Source organism: Sebastes umbrosus, chromosome 13 (assembly GCF_015220745.1).
Source record: "Sebastes umbrosus isolate fSebUmb1 chromosome 13, fSebUmb1.pri, whole genome shotgun sequence".
Lineage (NCBI taxonomy): Eukaryota > Metazoa > Chordata > Actinopteri > Perciformes > Sebastidae > Sebastes > Sebastes umbrosus.
The window spans coordinates 25,892,138-25,916,912 of NC_051281.1; the positions used below are offsets into that span (position 1 = coordinate 25,892,138).

General features: G+C 40.3%; 1 protein-coding gene across 8 annotated transcripts in view; it reads left to right on the forward strand.

Moving 5' to 3' along the window:
* Positions 1 to 24,775, forward strand: part of tns1b (tensin 1b) — a 205,480-nt gene that overhangs the window by 70,172 nt on the left and 110,533 nt on the right. For 7 of the 8 annotated variants that reach the window (XM_037790812.1, XM_037790813.1, XM_037790815.1 and 4 more), the window contains exon 3: positions 9,537 to 9,574. In XM_037790812.1, the coding sequence (XP_037646740.1) occupies positions 9,537 to 9,574 (38 nt within the window). Of the gene's footprint in view, positions 1 to 9,536; positions 9,575 to 23,785; positions 24,552 to 24,775 lie in introns of those variants that run through there. The other variant, XM_037790817.1, reaches the window with a different exon arrangement.

Here is a 24,775-nt window from a genome sequence, read left to right on the forward strand (position 1 = left end):
GTGTGTCACAATTATATTGGCCCAAAGCTAACGTGGGTGGTAGTAATATACACAATATGCTTGTTTTATTGGTGCAAATGATCCCCATTTGTAGATATACACTTTTTTATGATACAGCACAAGTAATATATATATAATTTATAGCAAATTATTTCATGGACCCCCTGTCAGAGTGCCACGGACCCCACTTTGAGAATCAATGATTTAGTATACTGTAAGGGCCATAGAATTTAATTTAATCTATTGTTCAGCTCAACATGTGTATATCCGTGCCTCTGTGTTTTTATTTGTTTGTATTTGTCGCTGCTTATTTGTACAGCAATATTAATAATATCAATATTTTAGATTCATTACAAATAAACTCTGTGATTGTTTTCTAATTCAGAATTCTATTTCAAACCATACAAATATTCTCTTCATCCCTGTCAATATTTTCATTTACAGACTTTTCCCATGCTATGCATGCATGTGGCTTTTAAAATAAAGTTATTTCTTGAGTTTCAAAGTTTATTCTCTAACCCTAACCCTTGCAAAAAATCAGTTGAGAAGGTCTTTTTAGTGGCTGTTCTGGAGCTTTTGATCATATCACATGATTTTCATCAGCAGATGAAGATTAGAACATCTACTGTTGTTAATCATGCAATTATTAATCATCTACAAGCATATTCAACATCCACAATTCCATGACAAGTGGGCAAACTCCACCTGCTGATGAAGACCATGTGATGTGATTGAGGGCTCCAGAAGAGCAACTAAATAGATCTTAGTGAGGAGGTTGTTTTTTTTTATCAGTCAATTGTTGTTTGATTTGATTTGATTTTAAAGGGGACTAATCACGGAAAAGTCACATTTTCAGTGTTTATACTCATACATTTGGGTATCTGGAGTTCCTACCAACCCCAAAACTGTGAAATAAGACAACTCAGTTAGTTTTTTTGTGGGCTGTGTATAGATCAGAAAACATGTGATTCAACAATCCATTCAGACTCCCCTTCCTATGTCACATGCAGACTCATTACAATATACCGCCCACAGCTTGAGAACTACCTTTGCAAAGGTGCTCCGTATTTTTCTAGTAAGCCAATCAGAGCAGAATGGGCTTTTTCTTAAAGAGACAGGATGAGAAAAAATAATGTGACAGCTTTACCCATTTTCATTCACATATCTTGAGGTCAGAGGTCAAGGGACCCCTTTGAAAATCACCATAACAGTTTTTCCTCGCCAAAATTTAGCGCAAGTTTGGAGCGCTATTTTCTTTTCTTTTTTTAACAGTACAAAGGCTATATCCCTGAAAAATAATGTTTTTTTTTAACATTAAAGCATGTAAACATGTTCTAGTAGAAACCCAAAATACGAGCAACCTGGAGATGAGCATGATGCTCCTAACTACCACCTGTAGCTTCTGTAACAGCCACCAGGAGGCAGCAGACTCCTCTGTTTCTAATAGAATAACTTCATCCATCTGTGCAACTACATCTGCTGCTGACTTACAGTGTACAGCACAGACCTCAAACCTGAACTTGCTGCATGTCATGTTAGCCACATTTGTCAGGCTTCTTCTTGTTATATTTACACGTTAATTTGCTGTGTTTTTGGTAGCTGCCGCTTAAATCAAGGGAAACAGCTGTTTCATCCAAACAAAGTCAGACTAATACCCACCGTGAGTACCAAAATAGACAGGAAAGTAAACAACCAGAAGTTGTGTTTTGTCAGGTCGAAGCAAACACATGACAGAGATCCCAGAATGCTTCCATGGGAACTCTCACTCAGGGTCGATTCTGCTGTCCTGCGATGTGTTGGGGAATCTCCCATGTTAGGAAAGCCTTAGCAGCTGGATGAAGGTGGGGCTTTACCCACAGAAACCCAACACTGGCAGGGACTTTGGTTGGGAAAATGTGTGGGCTGAATGATGACACCCCTGTGTAAGTCCAATGATGGATAAGGATGACTGAGTGTCAATAATTACTACCATTAATACTGCAGTGAGCACACAGAGAGACACAACAGAGCATTAGAGAGAGCGTGTAGGCACATGAAACTTATTTTTCAGCAGTTTAAAAGGGAGCTTTAGTCATGTAAGGTCATCAGCTGTTTACAGTCCTGTTTGTGCAACAGCTGAGTACCTCTAATAAGGCTGCCTGTCTCAGAGGATATATTACATGACCTGAAAACGTCTCTAGCTCTATAGCCTACATACTGTACATGCTGTACCTTCCAGCTAACTGTTTTGCCAACTTGCCACAGAAATTCATACTTTATTTCACTTTTATCAGACGGATGCAAAACTGATCAGTGGCTTATTGGTTGAGCCTGTTTTAAAGGCAGTGCATGAGGATTGGTCATAACTGTGCTTCCTGTGTACATCACTCAAAGCATGATGGGAACCCTAGTGGGGAAATCTTGAAGTATATTCATCCCATTAAAAAAAAAAAAAATGCAAAACATGAGTGACATCTATGAATGTTAGCTTTTTACTTTGTATTAGGTCTGTCAAAGTTCACGCGATAACGCATTAATGCAAATTTGTTTTGACGCCATTAATTTCTTTAACGCATTAACACAACTTGGGATTTTTAGGTTGCAGAAGGCTCAGTTTTAAAGCTAGAGTGAAGATACTGGCATCATATGAAACTAGAAAAAACCTAATGAATCCATTGGTACCAACCATGTAGCAACTAACTGTTTGAGAAGGAGGATAAATAACGCTCCAAACCTCTGACCTCAAGATATGTGAATGAAATTGGGTTGAAAATGTTATGATTAATTGATTAATTGATTTCCAGTAATAAATATATACCGACATTTGTATAATGTAAGCATATTTGTCCACTCCCATGTTGATAAAAGTGTTAATATTTTGAACAGATGAAATAATTTACATTTTTAGTAAATATTTGGTTAGAAAAGATAATGTTGTAATGCTCATTTTTCATTTGCACACATTCCATGAAGGTTGATATGAATTATGAAGTCATTATTCAGTCCCATTTGATCTCTGAGTCTCTCTGTGGAGAAAGTAGAGTGACAGACAACATTTCTACCCCAAAAACGCTTTTACAAAATTTCATTTTAGACATTTTTTTTGCATTTATCTACAAATGTATTCATATATTACACTACTTTTGTGAATATAAGACTTTGGTAAGCCCATTTCAAACACTAAAACAATTGGTCCACTTAAGTAAAGGTGTGTTTTCACAAGTGATTTGACGAATTTTTAAAATCGCATTTCAATTTTTCAGCTTTAGGGCCATATTATGTGTTGACACAGTGCTCTAGGACAGATGACAACCACATGAACGGAGAGCGGAGAGTGTTTTGCACATTTTGGTATGAAACACATGGGTATCATGTGATATGCAAGAACCATAAAAGGTGATTTTAAAAAGTATTTAAAAATCAAGAAAATTCCCTTAGCCGTCAAAGTGTACATTTTGAACAGATAAAAACTGTGTGATTAATTTGCGATTAATCGCAATTAACTATTTGAATCGATTGACAGACCTACATTTTACGTGAGAAATAGGCATTACAGTAACAGTAACACTTGAATTACAAAATGCTGAAAAGGTTATTATGGGATGTTTGATGCCAAAAACATTCTGCGTATACCGCCACTTTAAAAACTCTGAGATGTTTTCAGGTAGCTACAAAAGATTCAAAGAAACACTCGAACTCAAACACACACACACACACACACACACACACACACACACTGGCTTGTTTTTTGTGAGCAATTTGGTTTTGAGGTTTACAACCTGTAAAGGGATTTTAATTATAGCACAGTCATTAAATGCAATAATTAAGTAGGAAGTAAACCCACGTAAGTCTACCTATCAGATTTTGGGAAGTAGCATCAAACTGATGTAAGCTATGTCAGGATGAGGATTGTGGAAAAACAATATAAAAATTGAATAAGAAGAATTGATTTTAGCCAATGCTGGTAGTTGTATTAGCTTATCATGAGCACTATCTGGAACCCAAAAATGTATCCCTCTTCACACTTTAGGTAGGAGAAACAAAACCTTTCAAGAGTCATTCGTCAGAGAGTTAGTACTGTATGTGTCTGTACACAGGATTGACGTACTGTGTATGCTGGTACACTGTGTGTACACGTGTTGGTGCTCACGTGTTTGTGATTGTGCATGAGAGGGAGAGAAAAAGGAAAAGGAGAGAGATGGAGAAAGTGAGAGTGAGGAGGGGGGAGGAGGAAGAGGAAATTCTCCAGCCCTGCCCTGTGATTGTGTTCAGTGGTGTAAGGGGGTCCAGCCCAGCCCTGTGGGAGTATACGCTCATTCCAAGAGACCAGGGAAATGAAATCAGCCAGTGACACACACACACGCACGCACGCACGCACACACACACACACACACACACACACACACACACACACACACACACACACACACACACACACACCTCTATCATTCCCCTCCTCCCCCCCTCCCGCCTGCATGTTTTATAGCATACCACAGACCCAGAGTCAGATAGCAACTTAGTGTTCCACGCTCCTCATCATCTCCTCATTTTGACCAACTCCCGTCCCTGCTGTCCTCTCATTTGCTTAATGATTGATGTGAACAGTTGTTTGCACCCCCACTCTGTTATTCATCCGTTTTTTTTTCTCCCAACATTTTCTCTCCTTTCTGGCTTCTACCTCTCTCTCCTCATCTTCTGTGTCCCTCCTCATCACTGCAATCCCTCCCCCCTCCCTTTCTTCCTTCCCTCCATCAGAAACATTTCTGCTCTGTTTATTCTCCAAAGCTCCAGCTTCCTAACAAGGTAAAGCCTAACCCGAGTTCTCTGGGCTCGGCGTTTTCACACCCAATATGGAAGTCCTGCTTCTTCCCATGTGGCCCAGGAGGAGTGTTGTTTACTGGGGACGCACGTGCTGGGAAACGGCGCTGGACATTGTCCCGATGGACAGGCACATTTTGCTTTTATGCTTATCAAGCAAATTGCCAAGTATGTCTGTGTGTCACATCTACGTAACTCCCTTGGAATGCAGGCCTCAGTGGGCTTTCACTCTCGTGTCTTAATTGTACAAAAAAAAGTTATAAATGTGGTGGAAAATGCTCCCGCACATGGGACGACCCCATCAGGACTTCACATGCAGGCCATAATACAGGTTTCTAAAAACTAAGGCTGTTAATCGAGAAAAATATATATATAAAATAGTTAATCGGAATTAATCGCAAATTAATCACACATGTTTTTATCTGTTTAAAATGTACCTTAAATAGAGATTTGTCAAGTATTTAATTCTCTTATCAACATGGGAGTGGACAAATATGCTGCTTTATGCAAATGTATGTATATATTTATTATTGGAAATCAATTAACAACACAAGATAAAAACAAATATTGTCCAGAAACCCTCACGGGTACTGCATTTAGCATTAAAAATATAAAGGTGAAAATGCAAAAGAAAAAAAAATAGAAATTCTAACTTCATTCAGAGTGTATTGTTCCAAACCAAGTATAATCTAATGTGTATTCATTATGTCAAAGTCTGTACTCGGTGACATACTACTGTATGTGGGTGATGTTGTATAGAAGAACTCCATTTGGTTTGACCCTGGGAACTCAAGTACTTCTGGAAGACTTGGAAATGTGTATCCCGGTAGGACTTCATGTGCCACCCACATTTGAAGGCCTATAATTAAGAAGTCAAACTGACTTTCAAATGTTACCCCCCAGATGCAAATATAGTCCGGCGTGTGCTTAAATAGAAACTAACTGCACCATGATGTAATTACACATTTAGCTCTAAAAAGGAAGCTTCTCACTTTTCCTGGTTTCAGTGTGTCTATACTCCTCGTCTACCAGTTTATTGAAATAGAAGTTAATTCAATTGTTTCATCTTATGTACATTTAACAGTGAGCATTGTTTTGTTGTATGCCTGAGTTTTACTAGTGACATGTCAATCAAGTCTCCTCAAAATGAATGAATGGTTCCGGTGTGCCTGTGGGAAAAAGAAAAGCTAAATAAATGTCTGGATGTATGGATAAGATTCAAGGCCCTGTAGCTGTTGGTTGGTCCCAAGCTGCTCTGAACACTTAACCTCTGACCCTGAACCAGTTTCAGGTTCATGAGAAGCCATAAAGTTGCAAAGACGTGTACTAAAAATGCTAAATTAAAAGGGGAAGACCTAAAAAAACATTTAAAAAGTGAAGTATCAATAAAAAACCAAGACTATGACAAACTCAAATCAGTGTTCATAATGATTTAGCTAACCTAATAAACGTCTGGGAGCCTCAACTCTTGCCTTCAATACATGATAAGGTTGACATATTAATCTCCTATTGGTTGTAAACATTCTTTGTTTATGGATTTGTCATATTAGCACTGTTGATAGCTGGTGCACCTCAAAGCTAGTCTGAGTTCTGGTCCAGGTTTTGCAATCCTTTTATTGAAGCAAGTTTTATAGAAACTAAGCAGTCAGTCAAAGTAATCCAAATATAAGTGTCGAAATCTCTTTTTTTAAAATTCTGTTAAAATATTAATTCAGATATCAGCCATAGACTGTATAAGAGGTGGACATAGTCACCTTGACGCCACCCATTGGTTTGTGGACTGCCGTTTTGAAGCAGAGTCCTGCATTTTGGCCGTCGCCATCTGGGTTTTTAGAAACTAGATGTGACTCGAGATGGTGGTACTACCGAACGCTGAATAAGACATTTTTATGCGACCAAAATGTTACAATGAACTTTCATGAACTGAAAACACACTGTGAAGGGGTTAAAGTTCTAAGACGAACACACAATGTTTTCTGAGGTAAAGAGGTAATAAATCAAGTGAGAAGTAGGCTCATTTTCTCATAGACTTCTAAACAATCAGACTTCTTTTAGCAACCAGAGGAGTCGCCCCCTGCTGGCTGTTAGAAATAATGCAAGTTTAAGGCACTTCCACATTGGCTTCACTTTTCACAACCGGAGGTTGCTGCATGACATTAGCCCAATGAAAGCACTGAGGAAAGCACAAATTTGACCGCTGGGCCGTTTGTGCTTATTCGCCCCAAACAGCCCATGAACCAACTGTACATATAGATGTAAGCTGGCTAGCATCAGATGCACTGGCTGTGCGTGTTAGTGACCCTAGCTCTCTCTCCAGTTTCCTCGTCTCCATATGAAGCACATTCATAAAAGCACCAGTATAAGGTATAATATTTTCTGCTCAATTTGAAACATTTCCAACTCACATGGACACATCTTCCCTGGGCGGATTTGTGTGTAATTGTGGCTTTCCATGCTCTAAATGATCGGGCCATGAGAGGATGGAAATTTCATAATTCACAATAGAGTTAATAAGAACAAACGGCTGTTTGACAAATCTGTTGTGGGAGTAAGGGACATACATCAGAGAGAACAGAGTGTTTAAGAAGCATACTGTAGCCTATATCGGAGGTAACCAAGATAACAGGGAGTATAGCATTCAGAAAACGCAAGACATAACACAGTATAACACGGACATGATCTCCACTCTCACACAATGTGAGGACTGGCCACGTCCCAAATTCATATCAATGACTTAACAGCTAATCACAATAGGTATTACACTTGCTTTGAAAAATGCAGCTGGAGACAGGAAGAATAACTCATTACATAAGGTGTTGGGTGTTCCAGTAAAAGCATACGGTCTTCTCCTTTATTTGGAAAGCTTACGCCTCGGCACACGGAGCTGTGTTTTGACTCTCCGTCCTTCGAGGGGCTCTAACAATTTATGAGCCGCTGGTCCAGGTGCTCTCCCCCATTGACCCCTATTTGTAGACCCAGTGGGAGTCCAGAGCGAGGGCTCGGGGGCAGAAGGGAAGCTGCAAAGAATGTGTTGAAATTTAATAGTCGAACAATGTCTTTTATCTTGTTTGATTGTGTGCTAGATTTGTATGAATTCCTTTGACTCACACATAACACGGCCTGCTGTGAATACACTCAGACTTTTCTTAAAATGTCATCTTAGTTTTAAAGTGGCTATAAACTATATTTTTTTATATTAATTAGGGCTGTCAAAGCTAATGCGTTTTTAAAGCTAGAGTAAAGATACTGGTATCAGGAATCTAGGAATCCATTGGTACCAACCATGTCATACTAGCTTGTCGCAAAGGAGGTTTTCAAAGTGGTCCCTTGACCTCTGACCTCAAGATATGTGAATGAAAATGGGTTCTATGGGTACCCACGAGTCTCCCCTTTACAGACATGCCCACTTTATGATAATCACATGCAGTTTGGGGTCAAGTCATAGTCAAGTCAGCACACTGACACACTGACAGCTGTTGTTGCCTGTTGGGCTGCAGTTTGCCATGTTATGATTTGAGCATATTTTTTATGATTGTTAAAGAATGTTTTACAACGGCAGACCCGTAGAGAAATAAAAAAAACAGCATGTGACGTGACAGACCTTTGTCACAATGTAGGAACCAAACGTTGAAGGTGCACCATTGTATATGTGTGAAAGAGAGAGAGGAGAAATATCATGAATTATTCACTGGACTGAAAGTTGTTTTTCTGGAAATCAATGCGGTTAGGGATGCACCGATACCGATACTGGATCGGATATCAGGCCGATACTGACTCAATTAGGTGGATCGGGTATCGGTGACAATGGGGCAAATCTATTAAATTCAATTCTATGTTTTTATACTGGAATTTTTAATTCCTGTTTAAGTTTTTTTCTCCAATTTTTTGCTGCAAAAGGTTTACACTTGAATTGTAATTACTGTTAATTTTGAAGATTTTTTACCAAGTTGCTCGTGTATGATTTATATTTTTAATAATAAATTACAATTCAGTATATTTATATCTATGTATTTATTTGTCACATTCTGTCACAAAGTTGGGAAAGCAATGTTTAAGTCAATCCTGATGTGGCCTTACACATAAAAGAATCCCAGTCACTTCCACACAGTGAGGCATACAGATTATTAATTAAACACTGGCATTGGATCGGTACTCATTATCGTCCAATACCCAAAGCCCAGGTATCTGTATCGGGACTGAAAAAGCCGGATTGGTGGTTTCTTTATTATGTGCTGTTGAGTTTTTTTCTATGCTGTCTCGATAAGCATGTCCGTAAAGCTCTGTTCTGGTGTGGTGGATAAAAAATGTTGAAGCTTATCATTCATCAGAGCACTTTCCGTAGAAAGACACACCTGTTATCATTGATTTTATTATTAAATGTTAAAGGTACTCTGCTGATCATAATCTTAAAGTTGATTTAACCAAACAACACAGATGCCAGGTCTTTTAAAGTGTATCAGAATGATGAATTCAGCCTTTGATAGGGAGCCGGTGTGCAAAGAACACAAAGCTAACACCGGGCAGCATTAGCGTGCTAACAGCAGACGATATTTGACTTTGACCACAGAACAAACACTCTGCGGAATTTGAATGAACCTTTTGCTTTTTCGTACCTCTTCGACAACTACTCAGTGTCATGATTCATGTTGGACCACAGTGTTTGGAGTCGTCCGCAATGTTTGGGAGATTTTTATGAGCTGTGAAGTTAATTCCATTTTCTCTTTTCCCGTTTTCTCTAGTGTGCCGAATAGCCTGCCACAAGAAATGTGAAGTCAAGGTAAGAGTTAAAAAAAAAACTACACACCCAAAGACACAAAAAATGGATAAAAAAAAGTCACGTTTCAATGGTATTTGCAGATTTCCTTACGGTTTTATGCACCAGATGTGCGTTGCTTTCCACATGGAAAAGAACATGAGCAAGGCTCCTAAAAAATCTGAACTTGCCCTTTAAAATCCATTTGAGCTTATCGGGAGGAAATATTATGTTTTAGGTGGAGTCAGCCGCTCTTCTGTATGTGTATACATGCAGATGGAGGGGTAGGTGGAGTTTGGGGAGTTTATGTTCTGCAAAAAAAAATCTTAAGAATGTCTAAACAAGTGCTCTTTGTACCAGAATGTGTTTATATTGGATAAACTCCTGCGTCTTGGAGATCGCCCTTGCGTCTAAAAATAAAAGACCTCTGGAAGGAGCCGTCGCTTGATTCATCTTGTTTTGGAAAGGCAAAGAGCATGTAGGAGAAAATGGGAGGGAAAACAGATTGAAGCTGAAGTTCCTGCAGGGCTGTTAAAGAGGGAAGGTTGTGTGTTTTGTGTGTGTAAAAGTGCAACTGCCATGAGAGGTTTACAGGAGGATTTGCACATGTGAACACACACGCACATATACAGTACATATGCACACCTATACACACCCTTCATCTGGTGTCCATTACTGAAATGGGTGCTACTTGCCAGCATTGCCCAAACCCTCTTTTACTCACAGGAAATGCCAGGGGTGCAGGGCAGACGGGCCATGCTAAGTACGAGGTGGGGACTTTGGCCAGGCATGCAGGGCAGGCCTCTGGTAGAACAAAATAGCAGAAATGATAAGCCCAGCCCATGCCACCTTTATCATTTGTCTTTGCATTGCAATATTTTAACTTTTACCGCCGAAAGTGCCAGGAGATTTGGTAGATGTGAAGGGGACATATCATGAAAAAAAAAAACACTTTTTCAGTGCTTGCTGTAAATCGATTAAAATATGTAATCGGGATTAATCACATAATTGTCCATGATTAATTGTGATTAATCACACATTTTTTATCTGTTCAAAATGTGCAAACTTTCTTACAGTAACAGAATATTAATTCATATTTGATCAGCGCTGCCTAGTTTGACCGTTTGATCAGAGTTTGCGAGTGATTGACAGCTGCCTCCGTTGAATGAACAGCCAATAGGAACGCTCTCTCTCTGAAATGACCTGTGATTGGCCAAAGTCTACCGTCACACGAGATGTTTTAAAGCCTGAAAACAGAGCCATGAGGAGGTGCAGAAGTCTAGTTTTCTCAGAGAACACTTGAATTAGAATATACTGAAAGGTTGTTTTTTTTGCCCAATGACGCCAAAAACATTCTGTCTACTGCCACTTTAATGAATGGGTTCACTAAAATAAGAAGAAAAACCCAACATATTTTCCCAAAATGAGACAAAAATGGAGGATAAATGACATATTTGTTTGTAGTCCAAAAAATAACACTTTCACAATTCAAAAGTGGCATCGCTTCCCAAAAGTCGTCGTCCCCATCACTCTGAATATTAACATGTCCATATGAACTATTTCTTAAAAAGTAGGGACGTAATTACGAAATGACCCGTTTTGACTCCTGCGTGGACAGGTCTTATTGCAGGTTTAACCAAAACATAGGGTGAAAAATGTATTTTTTCCTCCTTGGTCAACACAACCCACTCAATTTATTTATGTCGCTGTACTGCAGAACAAAGTGTGATGTATGAAAGATACGCTACATACTTGCTGATAACATTTGAATTTCAGGAAGTCACGGGTCAAATTTGTGGGAGGAGACGTAAAAGGAGCCCAGAACATACTCCCAGTGTCTATATATACAAGACTGGAACTTTCCATCTCCAAAAATCACAGCAGCATTTCCTTTTCTAAACATTTCAGCAGAAAATGTCATAGCTTTGGCAGGAAGCAATTTGCTAACAAGCCTGAGATGAAAAACAAGGGAGTGACCACGACAGGGTCAAGCTTGATCACTATCGGCTCTCGGTTGGGCCTGCATGACCAATCGGGTACATTTTTATGAATCATTTATTTTAGAAAAATCAGATAAAGCTGTTTTCTATATCCCGTCAGTCATATATGACCTTACATGTTAGGAATCTAAATGCCTGATAATAACTCTTAGCTGGGACAGTTATCCCAAGTACACACTACAGTTATAAATCTCTGTCTCCAGATAAGACTAATATGTGGCCCATATTTAATCTGGCAACTGCAAACAAATGGCTAGACCTGTGTTTGTGTGTGTGACCATGTGTGTGTGTGTGTGTCTTCACCCTGAGGTGTGTTTGCTCTCAGCTGGATGTGAAAAATACTTTAAATCTTGTGTGTAAGATTCGCTCCTGGGTGATGACAGGTGAGAGCCAGGGAGAGCGTATTACATCACCGTGGAAGTTGAGGTCGGAGGGATTTCAAGGTCAATTTTCCCAAATCCTTGTATGTTTGTGCCGAATTCCCTACCTGTCATTTCTTTCACATAACTTCCTCCTTTGCCCCAACTTGACCTCTTTCTTGAAAACACAGTGGCAGGAAGTCTGGGACTTTCCCACTGTGCTGCTGTGAGAGCAATAAGGAAAGTTAAAACCCTAGACTACTTAAGAGCTCTTAGTCTGCTCACGCTAACTTCCAAGGCTGGGACGATACTTGGGTGCCAATTCGATATGTATATTGCGATTTTTAAGTTTTGCGATTTTACAAGTGTTGCTATTCGATATTGCAATTTATTGTGATTTTTATTAACTTTTTTAACACCAGACTGTAGGAAAATGTTGAATCATACACTTCTAGGGACTTTTGATTTGAAAAATATCTAAATTAATAAGGTAAAAATGTTTGATTTTCAGCATGTATGTAGTCAGAGATGTCCTGAAGTCAAATATATCAGTCATTGTCAGGCACTATTTCAAAAAAAAAATTCCAGCAACCCAAAAATCAAAGAATAAAGATATTTCCCTCATAAATTAGTGGTATTTATAAGGGACATGTAATGTTTTATACTTCTGGTGAATCCAAACAATCTTATTTCCATATATGTATTTTGTATATACAGTTCCCTTTGTAAGCATCTTATTTTGAAAACTGGACGTAGTCACACGTGTATACTTCCGCTAACTTCTCCAAGGTGGTCTCTAGCTCTCCCGTCAGCTCCGTTCTCTTTATACATCCATGGTCAGCTCCATCGGGGCCGTTTGAATGCATTTAACATAAATGTCAGTATATGGGTGCTCTACAGTTGTAGCATCGGCCCATTTGACCACGGAGATGAGAGTGACGGCCGGCTTGACCGCACGTTACCACAATACAATAACGTTTCCTATCCATGACAGAGTTAGCATGCAGCTTTAGCCATGATGTCTACCTCTGCTGTGAATCCCAGTGTTTCCATATTTTACTGTATGTTGTGTAGTGTTTACCACTTCGGATTTAAAATGTGAGGGTGCAGGTCGTATCCACGCGGACCCTCAGCTGTTTTGTACTTCCTCGTTTCGGCCAACTGCGGTTTGTTTTAGTTGACGGATACCGAACGGATATGACGTTGCGTTACTCAGACTACAACAATAAAAGCGGTAACTTCCTTCTACCTCCGCATAGACTCAAATGAAGTAAATATATTGATTCTGGCATTAAAAAAATAATTTCAAAATCCTTAAAAGAAGTAATTGCGATACATAGGTGAATACATTTTTTCCCCCCACCACTACTAACTTCAGTCTACGATATACAGTGTAATAGCAGCCATAGTAGAAGCTGTAGTTGCAACAAGACAACATCAGTTGGGCTGATAATTGTTCACTATCCTATATGTTTGTCCACAATGCAGTCGTAGCTATAGAAGGATTATTTCAGTCTGCATTTTATATTTGTACAATGAACAGTGAACCTTACATTCTAATCTTTCACAAATCGACATTCTCTTCCTGTTTTCTGGAGTTAAAACAATTTTCCCATTCAGTCTGACATTCAGTATAAACACGCTGTAAAAAATAATCCTCAGTTGTGGTCTGTGGTCTGTGTTGTTTATGGCAGCAACACTCACCCTCATCCATTTCAACCCCAGGCTCTTTTTGCTGTTTTCACTCCCTTTATTTACAGGCGGAGTCCACCCTTATTATGTTATTTCTTTTTTAGTGATTTAAAGCATAGAATTGCACACATTTCATCATATTTACAAATGTGGATTGTAGAGCCAGAATACTGAACAGTTTATGTTGATACAGATATTTGATATTTGAGAGTTTAGAAAAACCTAACTACAATATCTCAGCCATTTTTTTTAGCATAATTGAATCAAACTCAACTTTTCAAAAACACAGCACCTTTACGTCAAACTAAATTATTATCAATAACAACTACATTCTAAACAACAATGAAATAAAGGTCAAATAGATAAAAAAGAAAATCTAGTCCTGACTTTGATTAGGATTCCATCTGGGCTAATGCTTTGCTCAATGTGATTTAGTATGACATGGTTGGTACCGATGGATTCCTTAGGTTTTGTAGTTTCATATGATGCCAGTATCTTCATTATAGCTTTAAAACTGAGCCCGCTACAACCTAAAAATCGCAAGTTGGGTTAATGCGTTTGAGAATTTAGTGGCGTTAAAGTATTATTATTGCGTTATTATTGCGTTATTATCGTGTTATTATCACTTTAACTGTGACAGCCCTAATTTATACATTAATTATTCATTTATTGGTACTTTTTTGGCATGTCCGTACTGCAGTTTATTGTTACTTCAGCCAACACATGCACTACATTATATGTCTGATGCACCGGTAGGACTCCACTGGGTTGGAAGCACTTAGAGTCAGGAATAAGCTGAGGTGCTGAGTACAACCTATTAGATTTCACTGATCCTTCGTTGCCTGTCAAGTGTGTTTTGAGAAGGAAACTACCATGTTCCACCGTTAATGAGGAAGGAGGTCTGAGAAAGCAAAGTGGAAAGAACATGGACACACTCTGCCTCCACTAGTTTTTCATTCTCCCGCTCCAAAATGATGAAGCATTTGTTTTCATTTTTCCCAGCTCCTGAAATTCTCCCAATGCGTGTTTGGAGAAAAATCACGTGTTCGTTTGTGCTTGCTGCCAACCACTGTGTGTTTTTGTTATTTCAGATTTGTTATTTGTGACCCCTTCAGTTCCTTTCATTGAGCACAACATGTTTGAGGTAGAGATCTGGTGCTTGCAGCTTACTGATGGATATGTCCTCATTTCGCTTATCGCGTTTGCCAAGAGAAAAGCTGCAAATTTCTTCTTTGTATTGTTGAATGTGGTAACAGTCTTAGGTCACTCTGAATGTTTTCATGCTTGCCAAATGAGTGCTATTGAAATATTTTAGAAGACAAATGAGAATAGACTTTAATGAGGAATTCATACAGTAGATAATTTTTTAAGAAGGACAATCAATCAAATCAATAATTTGTGTTCTCTACAGTAGTTGTTGATACACCTGCACATTCGTGATCTATTACCTACACTTTCTCCATTCCAGGAAGTTTCTGTTATTCTGGAAAACTACATACCACTGTGTGCTTGTCGGTGGCAACCGTTACCCAACATTTTTTACATTTCTGGGCGATAATCTGGAGATTGAAAGTCCTCAGAGCGGCTGAGAATAAGGCCGTCCATCTATCTCTCATTCAGTGTTTATTGCCTCCATGTCTTTGACGCATCCAAGCATCTGCATCCACGCATGTGAGGTGCGTTTCTGAGAGAGAACATCGGGTTTGCAGCTGGCCTTCCCCTCACCTGCTGAACACTGCTTAGATTTATTACCGTGGAAGGTTACAGTAGCTGTCTGGTCACCAGGAGCTTCATGCACTAAGCCAGTTGGAGTCGGTCTTTAAATAGAGACCATGCTTCAACAGCAATGCAGGGGGGTTAAGCCCAGCCCAAAAACCTAACGTTCATCAATTTACAATGATCTAAACCGGAAAGAATACGCTCAGATTTAAGAAGCTGGACCCAGAGAATGTTTATAGTGTGGTTTTTGGGGGTGGCAAGGTCGGTCTCTTGGTCCACCACTTTGGTTGTAGGCTGAATATCTTGACAATTATTAGATGGATTGCCATGGGATTTTTGACTGACATTTATGGTCCCCAGAAGATTCATTCTAATGACTTTGGTGATCCTCTGACTTTTCTTTTAGCGCCACCATGAGGTCAACATTTGTGGTTTTGAGTGAAACGTCTCAACAACTGTTGGATGGATTGCCATGAAATTTGGTACAAACATTCATGTTCCTCTCAGGATGAATTGTAATAACGTCGGAGATCCTTTCACTTTCCACCAAGCATCATTATCAGGTGAAATTTTGAATTTGCCCAATGCTTTATTTTTTTTGTGATTATGACCAAATACCTGCTAAACAAGAAACATTTCCATCAGCCTCAGCTGTCCTTTTTTTAGTGCAAATTAGCACGTTAGCATTTAAGATGGTGAACTTGGTAAACACTATCCCTGGTTAAAATCAGCATGTTTGCATTGTCATTGTGAGCCTGCTAGCATTAGCATTTAGCAGTATGCCTAAGGCTGCAAGCCTTACAGCGATGCTAGCATGGCTGTAGACTCTTTTCGCTTGATAAATGACTCAAACAATGAATTGGTCATCTAAATTGATGTTGAATGATTTTCTGTTGATGGATTACTCAACTAATCATTTCAGCACTAATACTACTACTTTAAACTTTGGTTAACTTTAGGTAGTTTTGAAGAGTCATTGGACAAAAATTAAAGTCCTTTTTGTCCTCTGGCGTAACCTCTTTCTTCAGCAGCAGCTGTCAAGATTATTTGCCATGATTCACCTCGCCCTCTGTTCCAGTGACTTCATTTAGATAGCACACATTGCTACAAGGCTGATTATCACACTGGCAGCTGTCACTGTGTGACTTAGTACTGTAGCTTTGACACATACATAAGGGATTTCAGTTTTTTTGCTTATAATGGCATTAGTATTTATTTATCTCTTTCTGCTGTTGCGACAACCAAATTTCCCCGCTGAGGTCAATAAATGTGTCTATCTTATCAGTTCAGGGCACTTCAAAAAAAAATTAATTTAGAATAATAAACCACATGCCGCGAGCGTGTGGAGCACGTTCTCAGAGCGGACAGTAAAAACAGAACTACTATGCGTTTGTGGTGTCTGCAGCTGTCTGTGTACGCGTCCGTTCGGGAGGCTTCAACCTTCGGAACAGGCCGCAAAGCACGCCTCTCAGGGGAGGGGGAGGCCTCCGGTTGGAACGAGGCCCAGATTGGGGACTGGTTGAAACGCGGTGCCTGCAGCGAAGCCACAAAAGTAAATGAATGGCAGCACAAAACTGAGTGAATCGGAGTTGGAGCTTTCTGCTCTGCCGTTTGCTGCTTTCTCGCTTCGGCTCACAGCGGCTTTGTTTTGGTTATTGAGGCGGATAGGATGTCACGTTACTCAGACTACAACAATAATAGCTGTGAATTTTACCTTCTACTTCTGCATAGACTCAAATGAAGAACTTCAAATTCAAAACAGTATATATTACATACAGTATATATTACATACTGTATATATTACATACTGGAATTGTATTCCTGTTTAAGTTTTGACTAATTTGTTGCTGCATTAAAAAGGTTTACACTTGAATTGTAATTCCTATTAATTTTGAAGATTTTTCACCAAGTTGCTAGAGTACGATTTATTATTTTTATACAATTCAGTAAATGTATATATAGGCTATGTATTTATTTGTAACATTTTGTTGATGTAGGAAGATGTAGGAAAGCAATGTGTAAGTCAAGCCTGGTGTTTCCTTACGCATAACAGAATGATCCCAGTCACTTCCACACAGTGAGACATACAGCTTATTAACTAAACACTGGTATCGGATCGGTACTCTGCGTCGGCCGATAACCAAAGCCCAGGTATCGGTATCTGTATCTGGACTGAAAAAGTCGGATCAGTGCATCCCTGCTGCTTAATAAAAAGGCAACTGTACTTCAGTGCCCAAACCTCTCGGTGCTTACAGTTTACACAAGGTCACAATGCATTGGCAATCACAGGCTGATATTGATTTCATGCTAATGTTGATGATGTAGTTTTTAAGCCATTCTGGGACTTGAATGTAATCACAGAGCTAACTTCCTGATAGATAATTCACACCAGAGTGAAATAAACTCTAGAAAGACTCAACACATTGTTCTCTGACTGTACTGTGTGTGCAGGAGGCGTTACATAACCCCAAGTGAAGTTTCAAAGATGTCGGCGTGGTATTGAATCCTAGTAAGAACATTAACAACTTCCTTCCTTTTCCATGCGGTGGCGGCTCTGCAGATAGTGGGACATGGGAGTTGCAGTGAGAGGGGGGAGCGGTGGGGAGGGTGAACTCATATCGCCGTGAGACTGAGGGCTAGGAAGGAGTGAGGGCAAACATGAAATGGATGGGGTGGTGGCGTCAAAAACATTCCCTTGGGTCTTTGCCATAGTGTCTGTTTGTACTGTATTCTCAAGTAAACAGCTCATAGTCTGTTCAAATACAGAGCCAGCCAACAGCTCTGAGGCTAATTGAATTGAATTAGCAGTCACAGGACAGAACACATGCTCGCTGCTCTGCCCTCCTCCTTATGACAGCAAGCATTTGCAGGAACACAACAACAACACCAGCACGGGATGAATCATACGGCCTCTAATTTGAGAAATTATGTTTCTGATTGTAGTTTCATCAGGATTTTCGATTAGTTCCATATGATGAGGATGACAATGCTTCACTGAGTCTAAGCATGTGCAGGCAAAGGCGTCATATTTAGAGATATATTGTAATGTTCAAGGTAGGGCTGTCAATTGATTAAGATATTTAATCGCGATTAATCGCATGATTGTCCGTAGTTCATTGTGATTAATCGCAAATTAATCACACATGTTTTTTATCTGGTCAAAATGTACCTTAAAGGGAGATTTGTCAAGTATTTAATACTTATCAACATGGGAATGGACACATATGCTTGCTTTATGCAAACATATGTATTTATTTATTATCGGAAATCAATTAACAACACAGAACAATGACAAATATTGTCCAGAAACCCTCACAGGTACTGCATTTAGCATCAAAAATATGCTCAAATCATAACATGGCAAACTGCAGCCCAACAGGCAACAACAGCTGTCAGTGTGTCAGTGTGCTGACTTGACTATGACTTGCCCCAAACTGTATGTGATTATCATAAAGTGGGCATGTCTGTAAAGGGGAGACTCGTGGGTACCCATAGAACCCATTTTCATTCACATATCTTGAGGTCAGAGGTCAAGGGACTCCTTTGAAAATGGCCATGACAGTTTTTCCTCGCCAAAATTTAGCGTAAATTTGGAGCGTTATTTAGCCTAATTTGCAACAAGTTAGTATGACATGGTTGATACCAATGGATTCCTTGGGTTTTCTAGATTAATATGATGTCAGTGTCTTCACTCTAGCTCTAAAACTGAGCCCGCTACAACCTAAAAATAGCAAGTTAATGTTAATGCTTTAAAGAAATTAGTGGCGTTAAAACGAATTTGCATTAACGTGTTATTATTGCGTTAACTTTGACAGCCCTAGTTGAAGGTAAGGCAGCCTTGGGAGAACAGTAAGACTTTAACATTATTCCTACCAACTAGTGAACCTGCAGACCCCAGAGGTATACTTTTTGTAATTTGCTTTATGCCATCATTCCAATTTTTATGACTTTGTCAATCAATTTGTTAATGACTTCATATCATCCTTTTATGTTTCTGATTTGAATAGTGCTTTTTTAAATATCAATGTATTGGGGTCCTGGGGGACCCCAGTTAAAAGCACTCAATTTTAGCACATTTTGCTATGATGGCTTTTTCTTACAGTAGTTTATTCTTGGGGTCCCCAGTCAGTAGTCCTTGTGTGTTAAATAGGTTGGTAGGATGAGGGTTGCACTAATTGATTTTTTTTTGGCCACTTGGGGGCAGCAAAAAACAGCAGTAAACTCAACATTGACATATTATCACCTTATAGAGTTGTTACGGCTAACATGTTGCTTATTTAAACATTCAGCAGACACAGATTGGAGTCATGTTTCAGGCCACCTGAAGTCGACAAGACTGAACTGTAACAGTAAAGTCGCAGGCTGTGTAAAACCAAAACACTGAGCAAAACAACGCCAAAGTGCTCCGTAGACTTGACAGGAAGTGCAGAGTCTGGTGATATTTCTCTGTGCGTTTGTTGTGCCGGACATATTCCACATTACACATACTCACTTAATCCATTGTTGACCAAAATCCTGCAGCTTTAACCTCGTCAACAAACGCTGCTGTTGCTGTTGTTGCTCAATCTCAATGGGAATGATTGTAGCTGCGAGAGGCAAAACAGGATCAGTGATCTGTGAGCTTCATCCTTGTTCCAGTGCGTGAGTGAATGGCTTACACAAGCAGCAGTGGCTCATGGCCATGTATTTAGTAACTGCATGGTAGCGACATGTGCATAGATACAGCAGAGAAAAACAAACAGGAACGCCCAGCCTTTAACATGATGGAGTAATCAAGAGTTGCTGGAAAGAATGTCAACAATGGGCCAAGTGCATGCAGGAGACAGCGATTGAAGGAAGAAGTGAGGGAAATGACTTGGTAGAGCATGCCATTGCATAAATTACATGAGATTTAATTGCCCTACAAAAATTGTTTTTCAATCTTTTTATTTTTGTTGCTGAGCTTGCGCTCTCTCTTCCGGTAACGCTAATCTTCCCTGACCACTACAACAGCTGTGGGTGAAATGCCTCAGTTGAGGACACCTCTTCGTTACATGCTGAAGGAGCTCTGAGACCTTTTTTTCTTTTTCTTGTTCAAGTTCTCCAGCCCGTCTTTTGATTCAAAGTGACAACTTTTTCCATCCCATGCCTGCTTCCACTGTGTCTGAGCTCCTGCTGCCTAATCATGACCATCCAGGAGAAAAATCCATGTTAAATCTGGTCCGTACGCTGCATGGGCGTTGGTGAAACGTTCCACTGGGCGCTGGGGGACAGTGATCTGCTCGGCTCTGCTGTTGCCTGGGAAAGCCTGAGTCAGACTCGTGAAACTGGACCTAACCCAGACAGCCCTCTTTCTCTATACGCCCTCCCTTTCTTTCTGTCTTATTCTCTGTTGATTTTTCATTAACTACTTTTTTCTCAAGACCACTGTACTTGTGTTTTCTTCCTGTCCTTGTCTCTTTCTTTTTCCTCTCATTCTGACACATTCTCTCTCCCAACTCGTCAATATCGCCGCTTGGTCAGTGCCTCCTGGCATCAGATACGGATGCAAGGGGTACCCCTCTTGCGTTACTTTTTGATAGACTGGGGATGGCGTGTCAATCTACGCTTGTTACATGCATAGTGTCCTTTTACGAACACTGGCCTCCTTGGTTGAAAGTCTTGTGTTTGTTTGACCCATTCACACCTCTCTCGCCTGCCCTTAGCGGATTGTCACGCTATTAATACTACGGCACTTGCTCCAACCGTTGAATAACGCCACGGCTGGGGGTTTACATTGGAGTTTGTTGAAAGCCCGGTTCCTCACATACTGTTGCTAAATGGTGCCTCCGTGCGTCGGTTTTACGATGCCGAGGGGCGCTGACCAAACGGCGGTTTTTGACGAGTTGGGGAGTGAGAACGGGTTGCTCATTCACCCTACAGCAAAATCTGCATAGGACTATTGGTCTCTTGATCTGCTCTGGTTTGCTTACCACTCAACATTTCCGGAAGAGCCCTCATGTTTTTCACATTTGAAAAGTCAAATTGTGCGTTTGTCCACTCACGCATACAGGAAGGACTCATGCTGATGTCGTGGGATCTGTCAATGATTTAGTGGTCTAACTTACTTGAGATAATGTCTTCCTCAAGCTAATACTGTACTAAGAACCCTTGGCCAATGGACAGCAGTCACAGGATCACGAAGGTAATAAAAGCCAGGACACGGGGAAATAGACCAGACTAAGAAAAACATATTAGCCTCAAATACAGACAGACCTTTCCCATGCTTTACAATCCCTAACACACAAAGACGTCACAGTTGGAAATTGCATTGCATTGCAGTGAGTGTGGCGACGCAAAGCTCTAAGTACAGTAAGTCATAACCACATGGACAAACACAGACACCAAAAAAAACAAGGGGGGAATTCCCACGTTCCTCTGTTCAGCCTGGTCTCTACATTAAAGGTGTGCATCTCACATAAACAAGCATGTTGTTTTGTTACCATAAACCATATGTCTCCTCCGTGGCAGCCCTCGCTTCCTTCCTGGCCCTTGTCATTAATGGTGAATTAAATGACGCTCACTGGGCCGACATCTGGTGAACACGACTTCAGCTATAAAGGTGTTACTTTTAGAAGTAGCTTCCGTGTAATTACTTCCGAGCAACATCAAAGAAGGTGGCCGTTCTTTCCATGTTGGGGCGTAGTACTTAATGATGCTACAAATTTGCACCAAACATTCTTCAGTAATGTCCCTTTGTCTGCTACTGGATAATAGCTGGTGAGGCTGAGGAAACCACAATTAAAATGCCAGAACACTGACTGCACTTTAAGGCTACCTGACTATCATCATGAATTCCAGGTGAGATTAAAGCCAGTGGATTAAATCACAACGTGAAAGAAGTCGCTTTTAGTGAGGAATCCACAGAGAATCATGACCTGAATCAGCAGTTCTGCTCTGCTCTACTGGGCTTTTTTTTTTTTAGCATCTTTCAGCTCATTGTTTTGGCTCACAATTTTACTGATTTGATTGAGTCTCAGTGCTCTGATCAGCGTCTTTTCCAGTAAGTATTATGGGACAAACATGCTGTATACTTTGCAATGCATGACAGGTCGGCGACACATCTGGCAAACCAGAGTAGGGATGAACCGATCTGACTTTTTTTAGTCCCGATACCTGGGCTTTGGGTATCGGCTGATACCGAGCACCGATCCGATACCAGAGTTTAATTAATAAGCGTAAAGCCTCACTGTGTGGAAGTGACTTAAACATCGCTTTCTTAACTTTGTAAAACAAAATGTAACAAATAAATTAGGGCTGTCAAAGTTAACACGATAATAATTTCTTTAACGCATTAATGCCATCGATCTTTCGGAGGTTGTAGCGGGCTCAGTTTTAAAGCTAGAGTGAAGATACTGGCATTCATCTAGAAGGCCTAAGGAATTCATTGGTACCAACCATGCCATACTAGCTTGTCGCTAAATTTTGGCGAGGAAAAACTGTCATGGCCATTTTCAAAGGGGTCCTTTGACCTCTGACCTCAAGATATGTGAATGAAAATGGGTTCTATGGGTACCCACGAGTCTCCCCTTTACAGACATGCACACTTTATGATAATCACATGCAGTTTGGGGCAAGTCATAGTCAAGTCAGCACACTGACGCACTGACAGCTGTTGTTGACTGTTGGGCTGCAGTTTGCCATGTTATGATTTGAGCATATTTTTAATGCTAAATGCAGTACTTGTGAGGGTTTCTGGACAATATTTTTCATTGTTTTGTGTTGTTAATTGATTTCCAATAATAAATAAATATATACATTTGCATAAAGCAGCATATTTGCTCACTCCAATGTTGATAAGAGTATTAAATACTTGACAAATCTCCCTTTAAGGTACATTTTGAACAGATATAAAATGTGTGATTATTTGTGATCCATCACAATTAACTATGGACAATCATGCGATTAATTGTGATTAAATATTTTAATCGATTGACAGCCCTAATTTAAAGACAATACATTCCAGGTAATATAATTAATACATATATGATTTTTTTCTGTATCCATAGGAATGAATGAATCAATAGTGATCAGCAGTTGTCTTCAACTGGCTTACTGTATTGTACTGTACTCAACAATGTTGTTGTGTTTTCAGGTTTTAAAGTTCACTTTCATATCTCATTGTATCAGCATATCGAGACAGAGTTTGAACTCTTGGAATCTACGTGATTTATTGGTGTTGTGAGTAGAAAGACATGCTGAGCTGGTGACTGATAAGTATGTATCTCCACGCTGCTGTTGACGCTGTCTGACTCTGGAGTCGCCGTGAAGTCAATGGATTCATTCATGGTACATTACTTTCTCTCTAGTTTGCAGCTGTAGAGCGAGTGTGTGAGTATCATAATGTGTGTGTGTGTGTGAGAGAGAGGGAAAGTCAGAGAGGAAAAGAGCCGGGTGGAGCGGGGGGGGGCAACTCATATTTAACCTGTAACTTGAGAAGCTGATAACAAGGAGCGAATGAAGAATGAGCTTGCGAGGAATGAGTGTGTGTGTGAAAGAGAGAGAAATACAGTGAGAGACAGAGAAAGAAAAGAGCTGTGCTTTTGTTTCCTCCGAGCTCACGTCCCGTTTCCCCCCTGATCTCCCTGGGAAATTCGGTTCAATATTTTTTCTCCTTTCTCGTTACTCGTGTGTCTCCCCGTTTCGGGAGGAGGGTGAGAAATAGACTGAACGAGAGGGAGGAGGAGAAAACCTCAGGCAGAGAAAGAGAGAGGGGGAAATAGCTCTAGCCCGTAGCCAGACTTTGCCTGCTTATTCAGCGCCGAGTGCTGCACTGCGCCGTTTCCAGTTGTGGGATGTTGAGATCTGCCTTTGGCTGCACTTCTCGCGCTCACATAAAGACTCTTTAGACATTTTTATGCTCGTTTTCTTGGAGGAGGAGTGAGAGAGGGAGAGACTGGCCAGACCTATTAGCCTGGAGCCTGAAACACACACACACACACACACACACACCAACTCTCTCTCTATCTATCTCTCTCTCCGACACACACACACTTGTACACTCCTCCAGCTCCGTGCTGCACCAAGGTAACAGTGAGTGGATTTAGCTTTAGCCATCTGGATCGGAGAGCGCAGAGAAAACCTCTCTGCTGCACAGAGAGAGGGGGGGGAAAGGACCATGCAGCACTAAAAAACACAGAGAGAACCAAAGAGTGAAAGAGAGAACGACACACACACACACACTGAGAGAGGATGGCCACCGCAGTGTTTCAGGTAAGGAGTGTGGTTGTAAGAGGGGGGAAAAGAGCTGCTGATGTCTGGTTGTCTGTTGGAGCGCCTGGCTGTCCCAAGTGTTGGCTTGTGCTGTGCTCTGTTTCACAGCAAACCCTCCGCATTATGGATTTGCTTTATTCGGTAGGGAGAAAGAGAAAGCTTTAAGTGCTCTCAGATGTATGTGTTTTTTTTTTTTTTTGGCATGTATGCATCCTGGCATTGCT